This window comes from Carcharodon carcharias, chromosome 3 (genome assembly GCF_017639515.1).
Source record: "Carcharodon carcharias isolate sCarCar2 chromosome 3, sCarCar2.pri, whole genome shotgun sequence".
NCBI lineage: Eukaryota > Metazoa > Chordata > Chondrichthyes > Lamniformes > Lamnidae > Carcharodon > Carcharodon carcharias.
Window position 1 is genome coordinate 115,283,907 of NC_054469.1, and position 19,743 is coordinate 115,303,649.

The 19,743-nt window shown below is 43.3% G+C and overlaps 1 protein-coding gene across 1 annotated transcript in view; it reads right to left on the reverse strand.

Annotated features, from left to right (window-relative positions):
- The window catches only part of si:dkey-256h2.1 (uncharacterized protein LOC337520 homolog), a 266,626-nt gene that overhangs the window by 110,837 nt on the left and 136,046 nt on the right, over positions 1 to 19,743 (reverse strand). The window contains exon 8 of the mRNA XM_041185101.1: positions 15,638 to 15,789. Coding sequence (XP_041041035.1) covers positions 15,638 to 15,789 — 152 coding nt within the window. The remainder of the gene's footprint in view (positions 1 to 15,637; positions 15,790 to 19,743) is intronic.

Below are 19,743 nucleotides of genomic sequence, written 5' to 3' on the forward strand. Positions count from 1 at the left end.
GCCTGTAAATCCTTCCAATGTTCCTGAAGACAGGCTGTAAGCATTTAATGGTCAGCCATACTGCATAAGGCAACAAACCACTGTAGTACTTTGCCAAGCATAATCGTGGGCCAATCCAATGGAAGTTCATGGTCACCAATGTCCTCTTCGGGCATGGTACTTGAAGGAGGATAGACAATAAGTTGGGAATTCAGCTCCTTTGTGCCCTATATTTGGGAGCTATGAGTGCTGTTAGAGCCAGAAAATGGTATGCCTGACACACATGTATACTTCTGAGGCAAATTTCACTGGATAGTACATTGGTGCAGGCACCCACACAGCGAATGTCTACTGAAAGTATGCAGTGCTGGTGGAGATTATTATGTCAATCAACATGCAGCGCTGATTTGTTGCCAGTGGTGCAATTTTGGAATGCAAATCTTCAGTAGGTGCTCTCTCCACACAGGGCTGAATAGCTACATTCAGTGGTAGGAAGAACCCCACACCAGTGCTAATTAAAGGAATTATCATCTACTTACAGGCTAGTTACTGATTGATTGCTTCTGACTTATGCTACAATTCTACAAGTCTTTGATGCTTTCTATAGCTGTTTCAAATTATAGAAGTCTATAGGCAGTAGTGAGGCAGGTACCGAAGGGAATTTTGCTGACCTTAAGGCTTTTGCACAAATCAGTTGTGCCCAGACAAGTTGTGGTGCTGCATTTATGATTCCTGGCATTGAACTCCATAGCTATCTGCTTCAACTACCTTTTGAATGTGCCTGGAGGGCCTTCTGGGGCCTTGCAGATACTAGACATCTCTTTTACTTTCTATCTCCTTTACTACTCCTTTACCAGTGCCGCGTCCAAAAACCTTGGAGCCCACGCTCTCCAAAGCTATGCCATTCTTCAATGTTTCACAGGTCAGATTTGCATCCTGCATGACTGCTAGCATCAGCTCCAGCTACAACACACCTCCCCTTCAAGAGGTGCAGGCCAGCATTAGCTGTAAGTGGTGCTAGTGAGTTATAATTTTGCTACATGTAGCTACGAGCAGAAATCATCCAATTGTGCAGGCAGCACACAGTAGCAACACAATCCCGGTGCCATATTCAGGGAGCTATGCGAGTTAGCCCTCAATATGTAAATTTTATTATTGAGCACTTAAGTATCATGGGTCTGGGAGTTGTTGCAGAAGAAGCTTTGTTGAGGTGGTGCACTGGAGTCACTGTATAGAAGAAAGCCTGTGGAATTGCTATCTAATTCTTATTGCCTGCAGTTGGAAATTGTGGCCAGTAGCATGAAACCTGTCTAATGGCCGATTTACTGGGATTGAGAAAAATGGGGATAGGAGGCACTATTTTTGCATTCTAAGCTGATTTTGAACCATAAGCATGGACATAATGAATAGGGGCCCCTAACTTGATGTCTCTATAAAACGTGTACAGTTCACATGCAAGCTCTCATTATGCAAACCTATTTTAACAAGGAATCCGTGTCTAAGAAGCTATCTTTTATAAATGAATGACATTTCTGCTCACCAGTTCCAAAACATCTCAGATGAACATTTGATGGAGACAAAACAATTTACAGTCATGACAATGAGTCAGAATAATTTTCCGCCTTTTACAGTTCTGCTCCAACAAAATTATTAAACAACTCATCTAAAGTTTTCTATAAGTTGAGGGACTCAGGCATAATAAGTAATAGGTTTACTTAGATTAAATTAATTTATACACAACACTCATTCATTTTTGTGAAAGTTATTATATCTGGAAATCTATATTAGTAATTCAACACTTAAGTAACCAACAGGCACATTGACATTGTTTTCAAATCGATGTACGAGTATGACCAGAAATTGTAATCTAATTATACATACATATTTGCAGAAACATATAATCCTCAGTCCTATTCAAGATTCTAAAAGTAATCCTTCTTCAATAATACATAAAGGATAACTTTCCACTCTTGACAAAATCACAAAATTTGGCTTAAATTGTGCTTGAAATTGCACTACTTATAAACAGTTCAAGCTTCTGCTAAAGTTTATTTGCATAATCATAATTGTGAAATTTTCCACAGACAATTGCAATCAGACAGCATAATGTAAGGCATTTTTTCCTTATTCTTAATATTTTTTTTTATTCTGTTATGGGATGTGGGCATTGCTAGCAAGGCCAGTATTTGCTGCCATCACCCTTGAACTGAGTGACATGCTAGGCCTTTTCACAGGGCAGGTAAGAGTCAACCACATTGCTGTGGGTCTGAAGTCACATATAGCCCAGAAGAGGAAACAAAGAATAGGAATAAACGGGTCTTTTTCGGAATGGCAGGCAGTGACTAGTGGGATACCGCAGGGCTCGGTGCTGGGATCCCAGTTATTCATTAATATAAGTATATTAATGACTTAGATGAGGGAATTAAATGTAATGTCTCCAAATTTGCAGATGACACAAAGCTGGGTGGGAGGATGAGCTGTAAGGAGGATGCAGAGATGCTTAAGTGTGATTTGGACAAGCTGATTGAGTGGGCAAATGCATGGCAGATGCAGTATAATGTGGATAAATGTGAGGTTATCCATTTTGGTAGCAAAAACAGGAAGGCAAATTATTATCTGAATGGCTATAAATTGAGAGAGGGCTCCAAGTAGTTGGACTGTGCCGTACCACCTGTCCCTCGTGGGAAAGTTTATGCAGAGAAACAGCTTTGACCACAAGTCCATCAGGCAGTGGTCGGCACGTAACGTCTTAAAGGCCCTGAGGGAAAAGGAGGGTAGATCCTGTGGGATGGTTCCCTGAGCAGACGACAAAGTCATTTGGCAGAATGCCTCATCGCCAGAACTTTCCAACAAGCACCAAGACGTAGCTTGGCTGGTGGTGAGAAAGGCCCTCCCTGTAAGATCCTTCCTACATGCCAGGAGTCTCACCCCCTCTGCACGTTGCCCTCGAGGTGTCTGTGGTGGGGAAGAGACCGCTGTTCACCTCCTTGTAGATTGTGTCTTTGCGAAGAAGGTCTGGAGAGAAATGCAGTGGTTTCTGTCGAGGTTCATCCCGAGCAGTTCTGTGACAGAGGACTCTGTGCTCTACGGGCTGTTCCCAGGGACACACACCGAGACAAACATCAACTGCAGCTGAAGGATCATCAACTCAGTGAAAGACGCTCTTTGGTCTGCCCGAAACTTGTTGGTTTTCCAGCGCAAAGAGTTGTCCCCGACCGAGTGTTGCAGACTGGCACATTCCAAGGTCCAGGACTACGTGCTGAGGGACACAGTTAAGCTTGGGGCAGCCGCCACAAAGGCGCAATGGGGAAGGATCGCTGTCTAAGACCTTTCTGCCACAGTACACTGAGGGGCTGGGAACGGTAAAGAGCCCCTCAGGCTGTACAGCTTAAAATGAATGTCTGCCAATGATTGTAATTTTCATTGTTTGTACTGATACACCTTGTGATTCATGTTGTAAAAGTTGAACCTGATTGTACTTTTGTAATGGTGATATTGAAATGTTTCGAAATGTTTTTGAAGATTTATGAATAAAGTATATTTTTGCAAAAAAAAACAAAGAATGTGCAACGAGACCTGGGTGTCCTTGTACACCAGTCACTGAAGGTAAGCATGAAGGTGCAGCAGGCGGTAAAGAAGGCAAATGGTATGCTGGCCTTCATAGCCAGAGGATTCGAGTACAGGAACAGGGATGTCTTGCTACAATTGTACAGAGCCTTGGCGAGACCACACTTGGAATATTGTGTGCAGTTTTGGTCTTCTTATCTGAGGAAGGATGTATTTGCTTTGGCGGGAGTGCAGCGTCAGTTTACCCAACTGATTCCTAGGATGGCGGGACTGATATATGAGGAGAGATCGAGTTGATTAGGATTATATTCGCTGGAGTTCAGAAGAATGAGGGAGGATCTCATAGAAACCTATAAAATTCTAACAGGACTAGACAATTGGCCTAAAAACCCATCTGGTTCACTAATGTCCTTTAGGGAAGGAAATCTGGCCTACATATGACACTAGAGCCACAACAATGTGGTTGACTCTTAAATGCCCCCTGAAATGGTCTAGCCAGTCACTTGGTTGTATCAAACCGATACAAAGTTTACAAAAAGGAATGAAACTGGGCAGACCAACTGGCATTGACCTAGGAAATGACAACAGCAAACCCAGCCCTGTCAACCCTGCAAAGTCCTCCATCTGAGGGAGAAATCGGGAGAGCTGTCTCACAGACTAGTCAAGCAACTGCCTGACATAGTCATACTCATGGGCAATGTCCCAGATACCATCACCATCCCTGGGTATATCCAGTCCCACTGACAGGACAGACCACCAGAGGTGAGAATCTACAGGATCTACAGCAATATACAGTTGGTAGGGAGTTGCCCTGGAGTCCTCAACGCAGGAGCCATGAAGTCTCATGGCATCAGGTCAAACATAGGCAAGGAAACCTCCTACTGATTACCACCTACTGCCATTCCTCAGCTCAGAACAGTTACAACACTGGCATCTACCAGACAATGTGTAACATTGCCCAGGAATGTTCTGCACACAAAAATCAGGACAAATCCAACCCGGCGAATTAACACCCCAAACCGCAATAGTCTACTGTCAATCATCAGCAAAGTGATGGTAGGGGTCATCAACAATGCTATCATGTAGGACTTAGTCAGAAACAACCTGCTCAGTGATGCTGAGTTTGGATTCCGCCAGGGCCACTCAGCTCTTTATCTCATTACAGCCTTGGTTCCAATGTGGGAAAAAGAGCTGAACTCCAAAGGTGAGGTTAACTGCCCTTGACATCAAGACCGTGTTGACCATCAAGGAGTCTTAGCAAAACTGGAGTCGATGGGGATCTGGGGAAAACTCTGCACTGATTGGAGTCAGGCCTAGCACAAAGGAAGATGTTGTGGTTGTTGGAGGTCAGTCATCTCAGTCACAGGACATCACTGCAGGAGTTCCTCAGGGTAGTGTCCTAGGCTCAACCATTTCAGCTGCTTCAACATTGACCTTCCCTCCATCATTATGTCAGAAGTGGGGATGTTCACTGATGTTTGCACAATGTTCAGCACCATTCATGATCCCTCAGATACTGAAGCAGTCCATACCCATATGCAGCAAGACCTGGACAATATCCAGGCTTGGGCAAGTATAAGTGGCAAGTAACATACGTGCCACACAAGTGTCAGGCAATCACCACCTCCAATAAATAAGAATCCATTTGTCTCACCCTGACGATTAATGGTTTTACCATCGCTGAATCCCCCAAGTGCCTGTGTGCCTAAGAAAACAAGCTCAATTTGAAAACCCTCCTCAAATGGCTAGGAATAGCCACCATTGGCAAAACTCACCATTCTCATTATTTCAATTTGTGGGTGTGGCCTGTCAAGTCCCCTCAGAATCTTATACTGAAAAAAAATAGTTCCATAGTTACAAAAGCCTGTCCTCAAATTACTTTGTCAAACAGAAGAAAATATGAAAAAAGTCAATTCATCCTATCCCTCCAGTCACCTAACTCTTCCACTTCAGCATCATGTTGTATTCTGAATATATTTTAAGTTATGGTACCCAGGCTACAGATTATTGCAAAGGTTTATCAATATTTGAGTACATTTTTTTCTGATGTCTTCATTGATTTGCTTTTTCACCATTTCAAATTTGTTTCTTCTGGTTCTACTTTCTCACTTAGTTTGTAATAACAATCTGGATTTACTTTATCGATATCTTTTAATATTTTACATACACTCATTAACAGCATCATTTCCTTATTCTAGAGCTCAAGCAGCTATCATTTTCTGCATAGATCATCATCTTTATATTTGAAGTCATTCTTGTTGTTGTTCTTTTTGTCCTCCGTTCATGCATATATATTTTTCATGCTGTAGTGATCAGAACTCCAAATGTGCTGAGATCAGTTATTGAAATCCTTAATATTGCCACTGCAGATGTGAATTCTACTAATCTGATTGCATATCATAGCATTCTACTTGATTTTTCATTGCTTTGACACATTGGCCGACAGGAGAGAAATAAGGACATATGTTTTTTATATAGAATGTTATTATAATTTGGCATGCACTACTTGAAAAGATAGCAGAAGCAGATTCAATAGTAACTTTCAAAGAACAGCTGGACAAATACATGAAGGCAATGTTCCTTAATACCTGGGTGCATGGCCATGCAGTAATTGGGAACATACCACACAGGGAACAAACAGGCCACGCACATGCAGCATTCCGATTGAGATCTGCGCATGCGCGGCTTTGCGCCAATCTTAAAGGACCAAGTGATGCAACAAGCCAGCTGTCCACAGCAAACAGAAGTTAGAGGGAATATTGTTTGAAGTGGAAAATTTGCAAAGCTCTGGGGAAAGAGCACATGAGTAGAAATAATTGGATCGCTCTTTCAGAAAACCGGCACTGGTACGAACGAGTCAATGGCGGATACATAAGTGGAAAATGATGTTCTGGGAGATAATAAATCATCCAGCTCAAAATAGGAACTATTTCGAACAGACATGGACAGTGTGCCCATCTAATCTGTGCAAGAACTGGGGATAGCTGCCAGCTTTGCAACAGTTTTTGTTCTTTTGGAAGGTTATAGCATACGGACTTATCTTTCTGCCTCATGCTAGCTATAAACCAAGGTAAGTTGGTTCTACTCGAGCTACCATGTATAAAAATTACCATGAAATCTCAATATTACTTCTGTATTAATGACTGAGTAAAACATTACTCTAGTCAGGGAAGCCCTTCAGCAATTTTATTCAAGAGAGCAGAGGCAATTCTAAAGGAGATCTGAAAGATGCCAATTCATATTTTTAAATGTTGTAGAGATAAAATACTAATGGTAAACTAAAAATCAGAAGGACAATGTGTTTTATATTAAAATATTGTCCAGAATATGAACTTTACAATATAATCAGAGGGTAAGAAAAGCTAGTTTAAGTGTTTCAATAGATGATAAATATGCTTTAGATAAATTGTTTTGACACACAAGTTATATGAAATATTTAAGATTACTGGAATTTAAGTCTGATGGTTATTAAAGTCATGCCATGCATAAGTACTTGCTATTGAACTGTATTAGGAGATGTGCGAAATTGCAGGATGAGTCGGTTCAGTTCAAGCATCACCCACTCTCACAGAGGTTTACAGATATCTGTATTGTGAAATGCACTGAATCAAAGGGGTCTGTACACTGCAAAAAACGTAATCAATTTCAATATCATCATCTTTGATCTTTTAGTGGTTTTATCTCAGATGTGCATTAGAAACAGCATTATTCAAATTACCAAAAAGAACATTTTCTCAAAGTATTCAAAAGACCGAGCACAAAAATTCTTCCGCCGTACCATTTGAAATCTGTTCAGCACAGGTGTGGGGAACCTACGGCCCATGGGTTGGATCTGGCCCATTGCTCAATTTCATCCGGCACACAGCAAGATTTCTAAGAATTATTGGCTGATATTGCAAATGCACTTCTGAAGCTGTCTAAAATAAACTAGCGGCATTGAAGTTTAGTCCAATAGCGACTTCATACTGGCACTGGCAGTGCAACACCTCAGGTAGAAGAGGAGTCATATTCTCCTCAAAATGTTAACTCTGTTTCCCTCTCCATAGATGCTGCCAGATCTTTTGAGTTTTTCCAGCACATCTGGTTTTTAACCTCAGGTAGAGGTGGATTGTAGCATGTTGCAACTTAGTTATTCCCTTGAAAGGGACGTGGAACCTTCACAAGCAATGTCAAGTTGACAGATCCAGGTACTAGGTGACTACAACCACCTTCAACCACAAGTGCCAAGTGGATGCTTTATCTTGGTCTCCTTTTGAGTTCTTCTCACAGAAGCCAATCTTCAAACAATTCAATTCACTATTTTTTCTTACAAAGAAATGGCTGAACACACAGAATACAGTAAATGCCCCAACAACATCCCGACAGTAGTACTGAAGGCTTGTGCTCCAGAACTAGCTGCACCTCTACCGGTACAGCTACAACACTGGTATCTACATGACAAAGTTGACAAATGCCCGTGTATGTCCTGTTCAGAAAAAGCAGGACAAATCCATTCCAGCCAATTACCAGTTACCAATTACCAATCAGTGAATCATCAGCAAAATGCTGGAAGGTCACTTGAACAATGCTATTAATCGGCATTTACTTAGCACAAACTGCTCACTGACATTCAGTTTGGATTTCTCTGCAAACTCTCAGCCCCAGACTGCATTACAGCCTTGGTCCAAACATGGCAAAAGAACTGAATTCCAGAGGTGAGATGAAAATGTCTGCCCTTAACATCAGGTTAACATTTGATCAAGTGTAACAAGGAACCCTAGTAAAATTGAAGTCAATGGGAACTGGAGTAAACTCTCCACTAGTTGGAGTCATACCGGGCAGAAATGAACATTGTTGTGCTTATTAGAGGCCAATGATCTCAGTGCCAGAACATCGCTGCAGGAGTCCTAGGCCCAACCAACTTCAGTGTTTTTTAAATTCATTAATGGGACGTGGGCTTTGCTGGCTAGGCCAGCATTTATTGCTCATTCCTAGTTGCCCTTGAGAAGGTGGCGGTAAGCTGCCTTCTTGAACAGCTGCAGTCCATGTGGTGTAGATACACCCACAGTGCTGTTAGGAAGGGAGTTCCAGGATTTTGACCCAGTGACAGTGAAGGAACGGCGCTATATTTCCAAGTCAGGATGGTGAGTGACTTGGAGGGGAACGTCCAGGTGGTGGTGTTCCCATCTATCTGCTGCCCTTGTACTTCCAGATGGTATTGGTCGTGGGTTTGGAAGGTGCTGTCGAAGGAGCCTTGGTGAATTCCTGCAGCGCATCTTGTAGATGGTACACATTGCTGCTACTGTGCATCAGTGGTAGATGGAATGAATGTTTCTGGCTGTGGTGCCAATCAAGCGGGCTGCTTTGTCCTGGATAGTGTCAAGATTCTTGAGTGTTGTGGGAGCTGCACTCATCCAGGCAAGTGGGGAGTTTTCCATCACATTCCTGACTTGTGCCTTGTAGATGGTGGACAGGCTTTGGTGAGTCTGAAGGTGAGTTACATGTCACATGATTCCTAGCCTCTGATCTGCCCTGTAGCCACAGTAATTTTAGCTAGTCCAGTTCAGTTTCTGGTCAAAGGTAACCACCAGGAAGTTGATAGCTGCTTCACCAATTACTTTCTTTCCATCATAAGGTCAGAAGTGGGAATATTTGCTGATGATTGCACAATATTCAGCACCATTCGCAACTCCTCAAATACTGAAGCGGTCCATATCCAAATGCAGCAAAACCTGGACAATATCCAGGCTTGGGCTGACAAGTGGCAAGTAACATTTACACCACACAAGTGCCAAGCAATGACCATTTCCTTTAAGAGAGAATCTAACCATTGCCCCTTGAGAGTCAATGGTATTACCATCACTGAATCCCCCACTATCAACATCCTGGGAGCTTACCATTGACCAGAAACTGAACCTGACTAGCCATGTAAATACTGTGGTACAAGAGCAGGTCAGAGGTTAGGAATCCTGCGACAATTAATTCACCTCCTGACTCCCCAAAACCTGCCCACCATCTACAAGGCTCAAGTCAGGAGTGTGATGGAATATTCTCCACTTGCCTGGATGAGTACAGTTCCAACAACACTCAAGAAGCTTGACACCATCCAGAACAAAGCAGCTCCCTTGATTGCCACCCCTTCCACAAACATTCACACCCCCAACTACCAACTAACAGTGGCAGCAGTGTGTACCATCTACAAGATGCACTGCAGAAACTCATCCAAGACTCCTTAGGCAGCACCTTTCAAACCCATGACTGCTACCATTTGGAAGGGCAAGGGCAGCAGATACATAGGAACACCGCCACCTGGAAGATCCCCTTTAAGCCATTCACCATCCTGACTTGGAAATATATAATATATAATCGCCGTTACTTCATTGTCACTGGGTCAAAATCCTAGAACTCCATTCCTAACAGCACTGTGGTTGTACTTATACCACAGGGACTTCTGCGGTTCAAGAAGGAGCTCACCACCACCGGTTCACAAGGGCAATTAGGGAAAGGCAATAAATGCTGGCCTAGCCAGGGGCTCCCACATCCTGTACATGAACTAAAAAAAAATTCTTCAGGCTCATGTCATAGGCTGCCTGGACACAACAGACCTTGCATTAAAAGAAGCATCCTATATACTTATTTCTGCTTTGCAGTGATCTGATGTCACGTGCTGAATCAGTTATCATGTCCAAATTCTTTTCTGCTTCTCCTTTAACTATCTATAGTACATCCATAACTTACCTGAACTTTCCATTCTTTGAGCCAATGTCTAGTACCTTGCAATTTCATCTGCCACTGATTTGTCCAATTGCAAGATTTTATCAAACATTTGTTGTATTTCCTGGCTGCTTTCTCTGTCTCAACTAACTAAGTTTAAATTGGCCTGCAAACCTACCCGTTTATATTTTTTTTGCACCTAAATTATTAAGATAGAATGGAAACTGCAAGGGCTTCAGCACTGAAGCCTATGACATGCCATTTAGTACTTCTCTCCAATTTTGACAAATGTGCAGTTTTCTAATCTTCAATCAATTATTTATCTGTGCCCAGGTTTTGTCTTGAATTTCCACTGCTTTCAGCTTCAATAATAGTCTCTCATGAGGAATTTCATCAAATGCTCTTGGGAAATTTAATTACTATCAGCATGAACTGCAACTGCCTCAACAAAATCAAGAAGATTTTCCAAGCAGCATTCTCCTGTAGCAATATAGATGGTTGGCCACACCATCCTTCTCTAATGTATTATAATATGACAGGCGGTAATTGCTGGGCTGACCAAATCCCAAAGGGAAACTTGGCCAAGCTATCACATTGATTTGAAATTTGTATTTTTATAATGAGAAGGTATGTGCACTGAAGTCAGAAGTTAAGAGTTGAGTACCACTTTTGGAGATTTTAAATATTAAATCAAAACATTTATTAACAAAAAAAAGTTTAAACACACAAGATTACAGTTATACAATTACATTTAGTCTTTTGACATTTCCCAAGAGATTTCTACTTAGCTAGACTCCCAACTAAACACCTTTTGCAGGCAACAGTCCAAATAGATTCTTAATCTATAAAAAATCCAGTAATATTATTGCAAGGCACACACTGTTGCTATAAGGGAGGTATTTCACAGCTTCTCTCTCCCTCTCACTCGACAATGGAAGCGCTTCTCTTGGGTAGCTAGAGGCTGCTTTTCCTAAGTCTATCTTCACACAGTGCACCTTTCAAGATCTCACATAGCCACACATCTCATACAGCTTTTAATCTTTTCTTAAATATATTTTCTCCCCTTCTGATTTTTAAATCCATTGTTCTAAACTTTCTTTGGAAGTTACCTTTCCCAGAATATAAAAATATTTCAGATTGTCATTATGGCCAGCCCTTTCAGGAAAAATAAACTTAATAACTTTGCCTCATTTATTTATGATTTTTGCCAGTTGTAAAACTTCCGGTCATGTCTCTTTGAAATTCAAATCTCTCAACTTGTGTACAAATGCAAATATTAGCTCATCCATTTTGACTTCAAAATACCTGCTTTGACACCTAACCCCTTTGATGATTTAAACCTCTCAGTCTCACTGTCTTCAGTTTAATTAAATTAGTCACACATACGCACACGCAGTGCCCCCCACCCCACCCACCCCCCCCCCCCCCCCCCCCACCCCCCCACACCCCCCACCAAAACAAGCCTACTTCAGTATCCCACAGTAATATTAGGGGGAGATTGAAATTTCTTTTAATTATCCATATATAGACTGGGATAGTGTTAGAGTAAGAGGCAGTGAGGTACAAGCGTTCCTAGAGTGTGTTCAGAATTTCCTACAGCTGTATGTGTCCAGTCCAACAAGGAAGGAGGCACTACCAGACCTCGTTCTTAGGAATGAACTGGGTCAAGTAGATCAACTGACAGTGGGGGAAAGGTTTAGGAAGATGATGCAAAATGACATTGGTCAGTCCAGAGTAAGAATAATCAACTGGCGGAGAGGAGAATTCAATGAGGCCAGAACTGAGCTGGGTCGGATTGACTGGAACCCAATGGTTGGTGTGAAAAAACAGTAGCAGAGCAATGAGCTACCTTCAAAGAGGAGATGGGTTTGGGCACAGTCAAGGTATGTTCCCTCAAAAGAGAAGGGTGGGACAAACAAATCCAGTGCTCCCTGGGTGACAAAGGAGATAGAAATTAAGCTAAAGAGGAAAATGTGTGCTTACGACAGGTGTCTGGCAGTAAATACAATAGAGAACCAAGCTGAATGCAGAAGGTTCAGATGGGATATAAAAAAGTAAATACAAGAAGCAAAGAGGGATTATGAGAAAAGACTGACAGCTAACATAAAAGGTATTCCCAAAGTATTCTATAAGCACATCAATAGTGAAAGGGTGGTAAAAGGAGGTGTAGGGCCGATTAGGGACCAAAAAGGGGAATTACACATAGAGGCATGGTTGACATGTTAAATGAATACTTTGCATCTGTCTTTAGCTAAAAGGCAGGTGCTGTCTAGGCCATGGTGATAGAGGAGGAAACTCAGTCACTAGAAGGGTTTAAAATTGATAAGGAGGAGGTCTTGGATAATCTGTTGGTGCTTAAAGTTGATAAGGCACCAGGACCGGATGAGATGCATCCAAAAATATTGAAGGAAGTGAGAATGGAAATTGCAGAGGCACTGGCAATAGTTTTTCGATGTTCACTGGCTTCGGTGGAGGCGCTGGAGGACTGGAGAATTGCAAACATTACGCCCTTGTTCAAAAAAAGTTGTAAAGACCTGCCCTGCAGTCAGTTTAACTTTGCTGGTGGGGAAACTTCTAGAAACAATTAATCAGGATAGAATTAATAGTCACATGGAAAAATGTGGATTGATTTGGAAGAGTCAACATGGATTTGTTAAAGGAAAATCGTGTCCAACTAACTTGCTAGAGTTTTTTGAAAAGGTAGCAGAGATAGTTGATGAGGGCAAGGCCATTGATGTGGTGTATTTGGACTTCCAAAAGGTGTTCGATACAGTGCCACACAACAAACTTGTGAGAAAAGTTATAGGTCATTGAATAAAAGGGACAGTAGCAACGGATATAAAATTGGCTGAGGGATAGGAAACAGAGTGATGGTTAATGGGAATTTTTCAGGCTAGAAGAAGGTTTGTCGTGGAGTTCCCCAAGGGTTGGCAGTGGGACCCTTGCTTTTTCTGATATATGTAAATGATCTAGATCTTGGTGTGCAGGGGACAATTTCAAAGTTTGCAGACGACATAAAACTTGGCAGAATTGTAAACTGTGAGGAGGACAGTGTAGAGCTTCAAAAGGACATTGAAACATTGGTGGAGCGGGCATATAGGTGGCAGATGAAGTTCAATGCGGAGAAGTATGAGGTGATACACTTAGTTACAAAGAACATGGAGAGATAGTATAAAGTAAGATGTACTATTCTAAAGGGTGTGCAAAAACAGAGAGACCTGGTGTATATGCACATAAATCATTAAAGCTGGCAGGACAGGTAGAGAGAGCTGTTTCTAAAGCATACAATATTCTAGGCTTCATTAATAGGGGCATAGACTACAAGAGCAGGGAGGTTATGTTGAACTTATATAAGACATTGGTTAGACCTCAGCTGGAGTATTGTGTACAATTCTGGGTGCCACGTTATAGGAAGGATGTGGACGCATTGGAGAGAGTGCAGAGTGGTTCACAAGAATGGTCCCAGGGTTGAGACACTCCAGTTAGGAGGAAAGATTGGAAAAGTTGGGACTGTTTTCCTTGGAGAGGAGAAGGCTAAGAGGAGACTTGATAGAAGTTTTCAAGATCATGAGGGGTCTGGACAGAGCAGATAGGGAGAAACTGTTCCCACTCGTAAATGGATCGAGAACCAGAGGGCACAGTTTTAAAGTGATATGCAAAAGAAGAAACTTTTTCACACAGCAAGTAGTTAGGGTTTGGAATGCACTTCTTGGAAGTGTGGCAGAGGCAGATTCAATTGAGGCATTTGAGAGGGCATTGGATGATTATTTAAATGGAAATAATGTGCAGGGTTACAGGGAAGAGGCAGGAGATTGGCACTAAGTTTAAGTGCATCAGACACAATGGGCCGAATGGCCTCCTTTGACATTGTGAGAATTCTGTAATTCTGTGAAATGCCTTTCCATTGTCCAGCTCGCTTGCTGCAATATGTTTCCAATCTTATCTGTCTGATCATAGACAAAGTATCTCCAGAAATGGCTTCTCCTACCACCCTGACATTGTTATCTCCCGACTCCCTCGAGGGTTTAGACCCTTGGTCTCCAACTCTCCCTTACCTATATGCTGGAACATTATCTATCAACACGGGTCAGTTTTCACTGGTGCCTTGATGACACCCGCCTCCACCTCTTCCTCACCAATTCTCTTGAACACTCCGCTGCCTCTGTGTTTTCAGACTGCTTATCTGACATAAAGTCTTGGATAAGCCATAATTTCCTTTGGCTAAACATTGGGAAGACTGAAGCCAGGGGGAGGTAGTGGAAAAATGGCAATGTCACTGGACTAGCAATCCCAGGCTAATGCTTTGGCGGCATGGGTTCAAATCCTACCATGACAGCTGGCAGAATTTAAATTTTAACAATTAGGAAGGTGATTAAAGGTTTGATCAAAAGATTAAGAACATAACTTATATTAATTTGCACTTTTAATGCAATAAAACATCCCATAGGGCTTCATAAGCTGAGGCAGGGTGGAGTCAACCAATGTTTCAAAAGTAGGAGGTTTTAGTGATGCCACAGATATATGGTCAGAAGCTCATCTTGGGGTCATATATGAGAGTCTTAAAGTGGGCATAGGAGAGACAAAAGTTCAGGGAGGGAATTCCACAGCATAAGGCTTTGGGAGCTGCCAAATAATGGGGTAAGGGGAGTGGGGGATGCATGAGTCCAAATCTAAGTTGTAGGTCTAGGTGTTGGCTGTGGGCAGTGTTAAATCCCAAATTATGTTGAACTTAATTGCTTTGTGGTCACTATCATCCGGAGGTGCTACAGCTTCTAATTTCTGTGTCCTGTTAGGGTCATTTACCAGTTAACAAGTTAAGCAAAAGAATTTTCTCCTGTGGTTTCCCTGACACACATAAATTTCCATAGTTACCAGCACATAATCTGTGATTTTCCATATATTCAAATGAAGGAACGGAAAATTGTAGGACTTGCACATGATTTCCTGATTTTCATTCCTGTAAGTGGTCTACATGTCAGTAAAGAAAAATGCAAAGAGAAAAGTGCCCAGTTGTTTCATGAAACAATTATTCATTACAATTATCAATTCAGATTCCAGGCTAGATGTACAATACTGATTTATATTGGTTCTATTGAAACCTCCATTAATATAATATTTCTATTTTCTGTTATCCTTTAATCACATTTTCCACAGCTGTAATTTTGAACAAGACCATTTGATTCCAGTTAGATTATTTTGCTGAGTACTTTTCTCCTTCACATACAGTCTACTTCCTGGGTAACACATACAACACCTACTCCTTTCTTATCTATTCTGTGCATGATGAAAAATAGCCAAATTCAATTTTTTTAAACAGATAGATTAAAGAAAATTCAAAATTGCTTTTAGCTCTAATAATGAATCAATTAAACATCAATAAAATGTAGCTGTTTCCTACCTGACAATAATTGGCTTCTTTTAATGAAATGAAGATTGAGGGATGGTTTCCAGGGCATGGCCCATGGCACAGTCTTCAACGTGAATGTGCACTGCTTAGCATTAAGCAGGGGTAGAAGTGGCGAGACATCTGTTAACCAGCGTCCAATGCGTCTGTAATTATAAATTGTAAATATCTGTGTAACATTTTGGTAATCAAAGGGAAATGGAAGTGAAGGAAACAAGTCTATTTGCTCAGAACAGCTCCTGCTCTGCAATGCACGTTCTATGAAATTACAATGGAGGAGTGAGAGCAGCCCGATTTATGTCTACAGCTTGCTTGCAGAAGACACTTCAATGTTAACTGGATGACTGACATATTGAACATTTCTGAGGTGACTTTATTTTAAATTTCTCCAATGATTCAGTTGGTAAATGTCGTTCCTGTAGGACTGAAGCATGAAGGTCCCAGGTTCAGTGATTAGCTATTGAGCAAGCTGGCCTGAGCCTGAGTAATAGTAGAGAAAAAAAAAAGCCAAAACTCCAACTCTCATTTTCAATTCAGTGATTGCTACTGGGAAGTTCATGTGTAAGGAAAGGATAATGCTTGATTTTTGCTGCTCATGCCTCTAAGTGGTTAAGAAGCCTGATATTCACTGTCTCAACTCATAGGGGAAGAATTAATAGTTGGACAAGTTAACAAAAAAGCAACTACATAGTGAACTCAAGCCCAAGTATAAGTCATTTGTCTTCAGGGTAGGAGAAAGCTGGCAGGGCAAAGAAAACAAAACATTTTTGCTGCAGAAAATATATACATTTAGCAACGGAGAATATTAAACAAAGACTTGTATCATTTTCCAGTCTCATATCAAATAAGAGAAATTGAATGCTTTGGAAACTCCTTAAAAGCATAGTTTTAAAAAAAAACAGCAGTCTCGGTTTTTGTCTGCTGACATTTCTCATTGTAAACAGGAGCTGATAACTTAAAAGCTCAGTTTCCAGAACATAATACATTTAAGTAAATTTCTGGAATGGTATACCACCATACAATGTCATGTGCCAAAAGAGAAATGCTCACCCAATCAGATGTAAAGCAGAATTTTCCCAGATTTGCATTAAGTGCGGTAGCGGGCGGGTAAAATGGAATCCTACCCGCCAACAAAAATGGCGGATGTTCATGCCGCACCATCCCGAGCCCACCTCATTACTTAATCACTCCCGCGAAACACACCGTTTCCATTGGGAGCGGGCTCTCATTCGCCTGCCTTCCATCACCCCGTTGCTGCATCTCATTGGCTGCCATCTTTAAAAGGCAGTGGCCAGCAAAGTGCTCATCGCCACCAGCTCACCACTAGGAGACATGGTCAGCAAAGGAAAAAATACTTCAGAAGCTGCTTCAACGACAGGTCCCTTGAGAGATTGCTGGATGCCGTGAAGGCCCGCCGGGATGTGCTCTACCCCCACTCTGGCCGCAGGATGGGCAGCAAAGTCACTAATCTGGCTTGGGAGGCAGTGATAGGAATGGTCAGCGCAAACAACCTGTAGAGGAGGACAGCCACCCAGTGCCACAAAAGAAGAATCATCTCTTCCGTTCCACCAGGGTAAGTCACTCTTTTCATCACTCCCAACTCTCACATTCACAAACCCATCACACATCCACAGGGCCCTCACTCACGGCCAGTTCAAGGGACATCACCATTCACTCTTTCACACACACCGCCATTATCCTCGTCCCGTCCCTGGGACCACTCACCACCCACACAGGCCAGGCATACTTATCATCTTGTCTGGCAGGGGTCCTGATCCACTCTTCACATCTTTATCCATGCAGGACAAACTGGCACATAACAGGAGGGAAAGGTCACAGACAGGTGGAGGGATGCCGGAGATCAAAGTTGTCACAGAATTCAAAAACAGAGCCATCCAACTGGCCGGCGATGACCGGGACCGGGCCTGTGCTGATGGTGAGGTCGGCGCTGCTCTACCAAGTGAGGATCCAGCAGTGCAACATGCATCAGACAACCTGATATGAGTGATGTGTCCTCTTTCACAGGCCACTTCTATGCACTAATGATCTCCCCTTGCTTTCGCAAGCACATTTGACTAACAGCTGTCAGAGTCCATGACCCAGGGCTTCCAATCAAGCTCCGAAGAAACCCCTGAAAAGGAATCTGAAGGCACCCTCCCTGAAGTCCTGTCACAGCGCTCACCCACACCCTCCACCAGTGCGGAGATACACACCTTGGCAGGACCTAGTTTTAGAGTAGTCTTGGGATCACAATCTGGTGAGCACATCACATTTTCTGATCCACAGCAGGCGGAGGCAGTGACTTCCCAGGTCCCCGGCACTTGGAGGATTGCTGGAGGCCAGAACCTTGCTAAGTCCAAGTCAGATGACAAGCCTCTGGACTCAGCCATGTCACAGTTGCTGGAGCTGCAAAGGCAAGATCGGGAACATCAGGAAGAGATGTCCTCAGATTGTAAGGCAGGATGGAGGAGCCCATCCATCTTCAGGCTGAGGTGATAGCGCCGGCATTGCAACGCACCGAGGTCAACACTGGCAGGATGGTGGCCTCCAAGGAGACCTTGGTCCAGGGTGTCACTCCTGCACTGCTGCGTGGGCTTAACTTCATCGCTGATGCCATAGTTGACCTCCAACAGTGTGTCCTTGAGAGGGGTTCTGGGCAGCTCAATCTCACTCCAGCTATCCCTTCCCCTCATGGAGTCAGCTAGGGGTCCTTGGGCATCCATAGGGAGGAGGGATCAGCAGGTGCACACTCTGGAGCCATCCACCCAGGTGACTCTGGGAGTGACCGGCCCATCCGAATCTCATCTTCCTGTGACCTCCACAGCTCTAGCTTCACAGGCTGGGGAGGGTGCTACTGCCACACAGCAGGACCCTGAAAACAGGCCAGAACCCTCCAAGTCTCAGCCCTCCAGAGGGCGCTCACCAAGGTCATCACAGACAGGGTATAGCAGTCAGCAGGCTGCCTCCACCTCTGCTGTGGATGTCCAGGGAGCACCAAGACATAGTGGCAGGGTTAGGAAAGTTAGGTAAAGGTAGTTGCACAGCCTGGCCATGAGCATTGATCACTGGTACATACTGTTCACTATTGTCAATAAACTCCCAAGAATGTCTCCCTGCCTGTGGCTTCTTGTTCTGATGAGCAATGTTCTTATCACTCAGATGTGAAACCTTTCTGCAAAAGATAAAAGGCAGGTGTCTCAGTCCAGGGCCTCTCTCCTGTACTCTGTGCAGCCTTCAGGTCACAATGATGGTCCAGCCTCACACTCCCTGGAAACATTACTGATGCCTGCACCTTGGTGGTGCTGGTCATTCCTGCCAGAATGTAGTGCCCAGGTGCCACAGAGTTCTCTCATACTCTGTGCTGTCAGCACCTTTAGTTTAAGGCTGGCTCCCATCACACCAGCATCTGTGACTAGTGATGCTGTGCACCAGCTTCCTGAAGGGCTGAGGTGTTGAAGGCAGACACAGCATCAGAAGCTTCTAAAGTTTCATAGCAGTGTCTCTGAGATGGCCCTGATTACGGAACGCAAGCGAGGTGCCCTCGGCCAGACAGGAGTCAGACATTCTCAGAGGTTGTGTAAAGATATATGGAGTGTCCTCGCTGCATGCTGTCATCGTCCTCCGATCGAATGATTATTAGTGCCTCCATTGCATCGCTAGCTCAGGAACATTCTCACAGATAGTATTGGTGCTGCGATAAGCCAGGCTGGATTGAAACTTTCACAACTGCAATATGAGAATCTATGGGGACACCTCATTGCATATTGTCATCATCCTCCCCAAATCTGGCAGCTAAGAGGGCCTCTGCCTCATCCAGCCAGTGCGAGAACCTCATCCCCAGCATCGTCACCATCAAGGACCTCCTCACCCTCATTCCCGGCATCCTCATCGGAGGAGACGTGCAGCTCCTTCATCTCCTCCTCAGCCAGCTCATCACACCATTACAACCTGGCGCTGCAAAAGGTGCAGCAGATGACGGTGTTGCGTGACACCCTCTGCGGACTGTATTGCAGGGCTCCACCAGACCGGTCCAGGCAACAGAACCGCATCTTCAGCATCCCGATGGTCTGCTCCTCCAAGTTGCGAGTTGCTGATGTTTG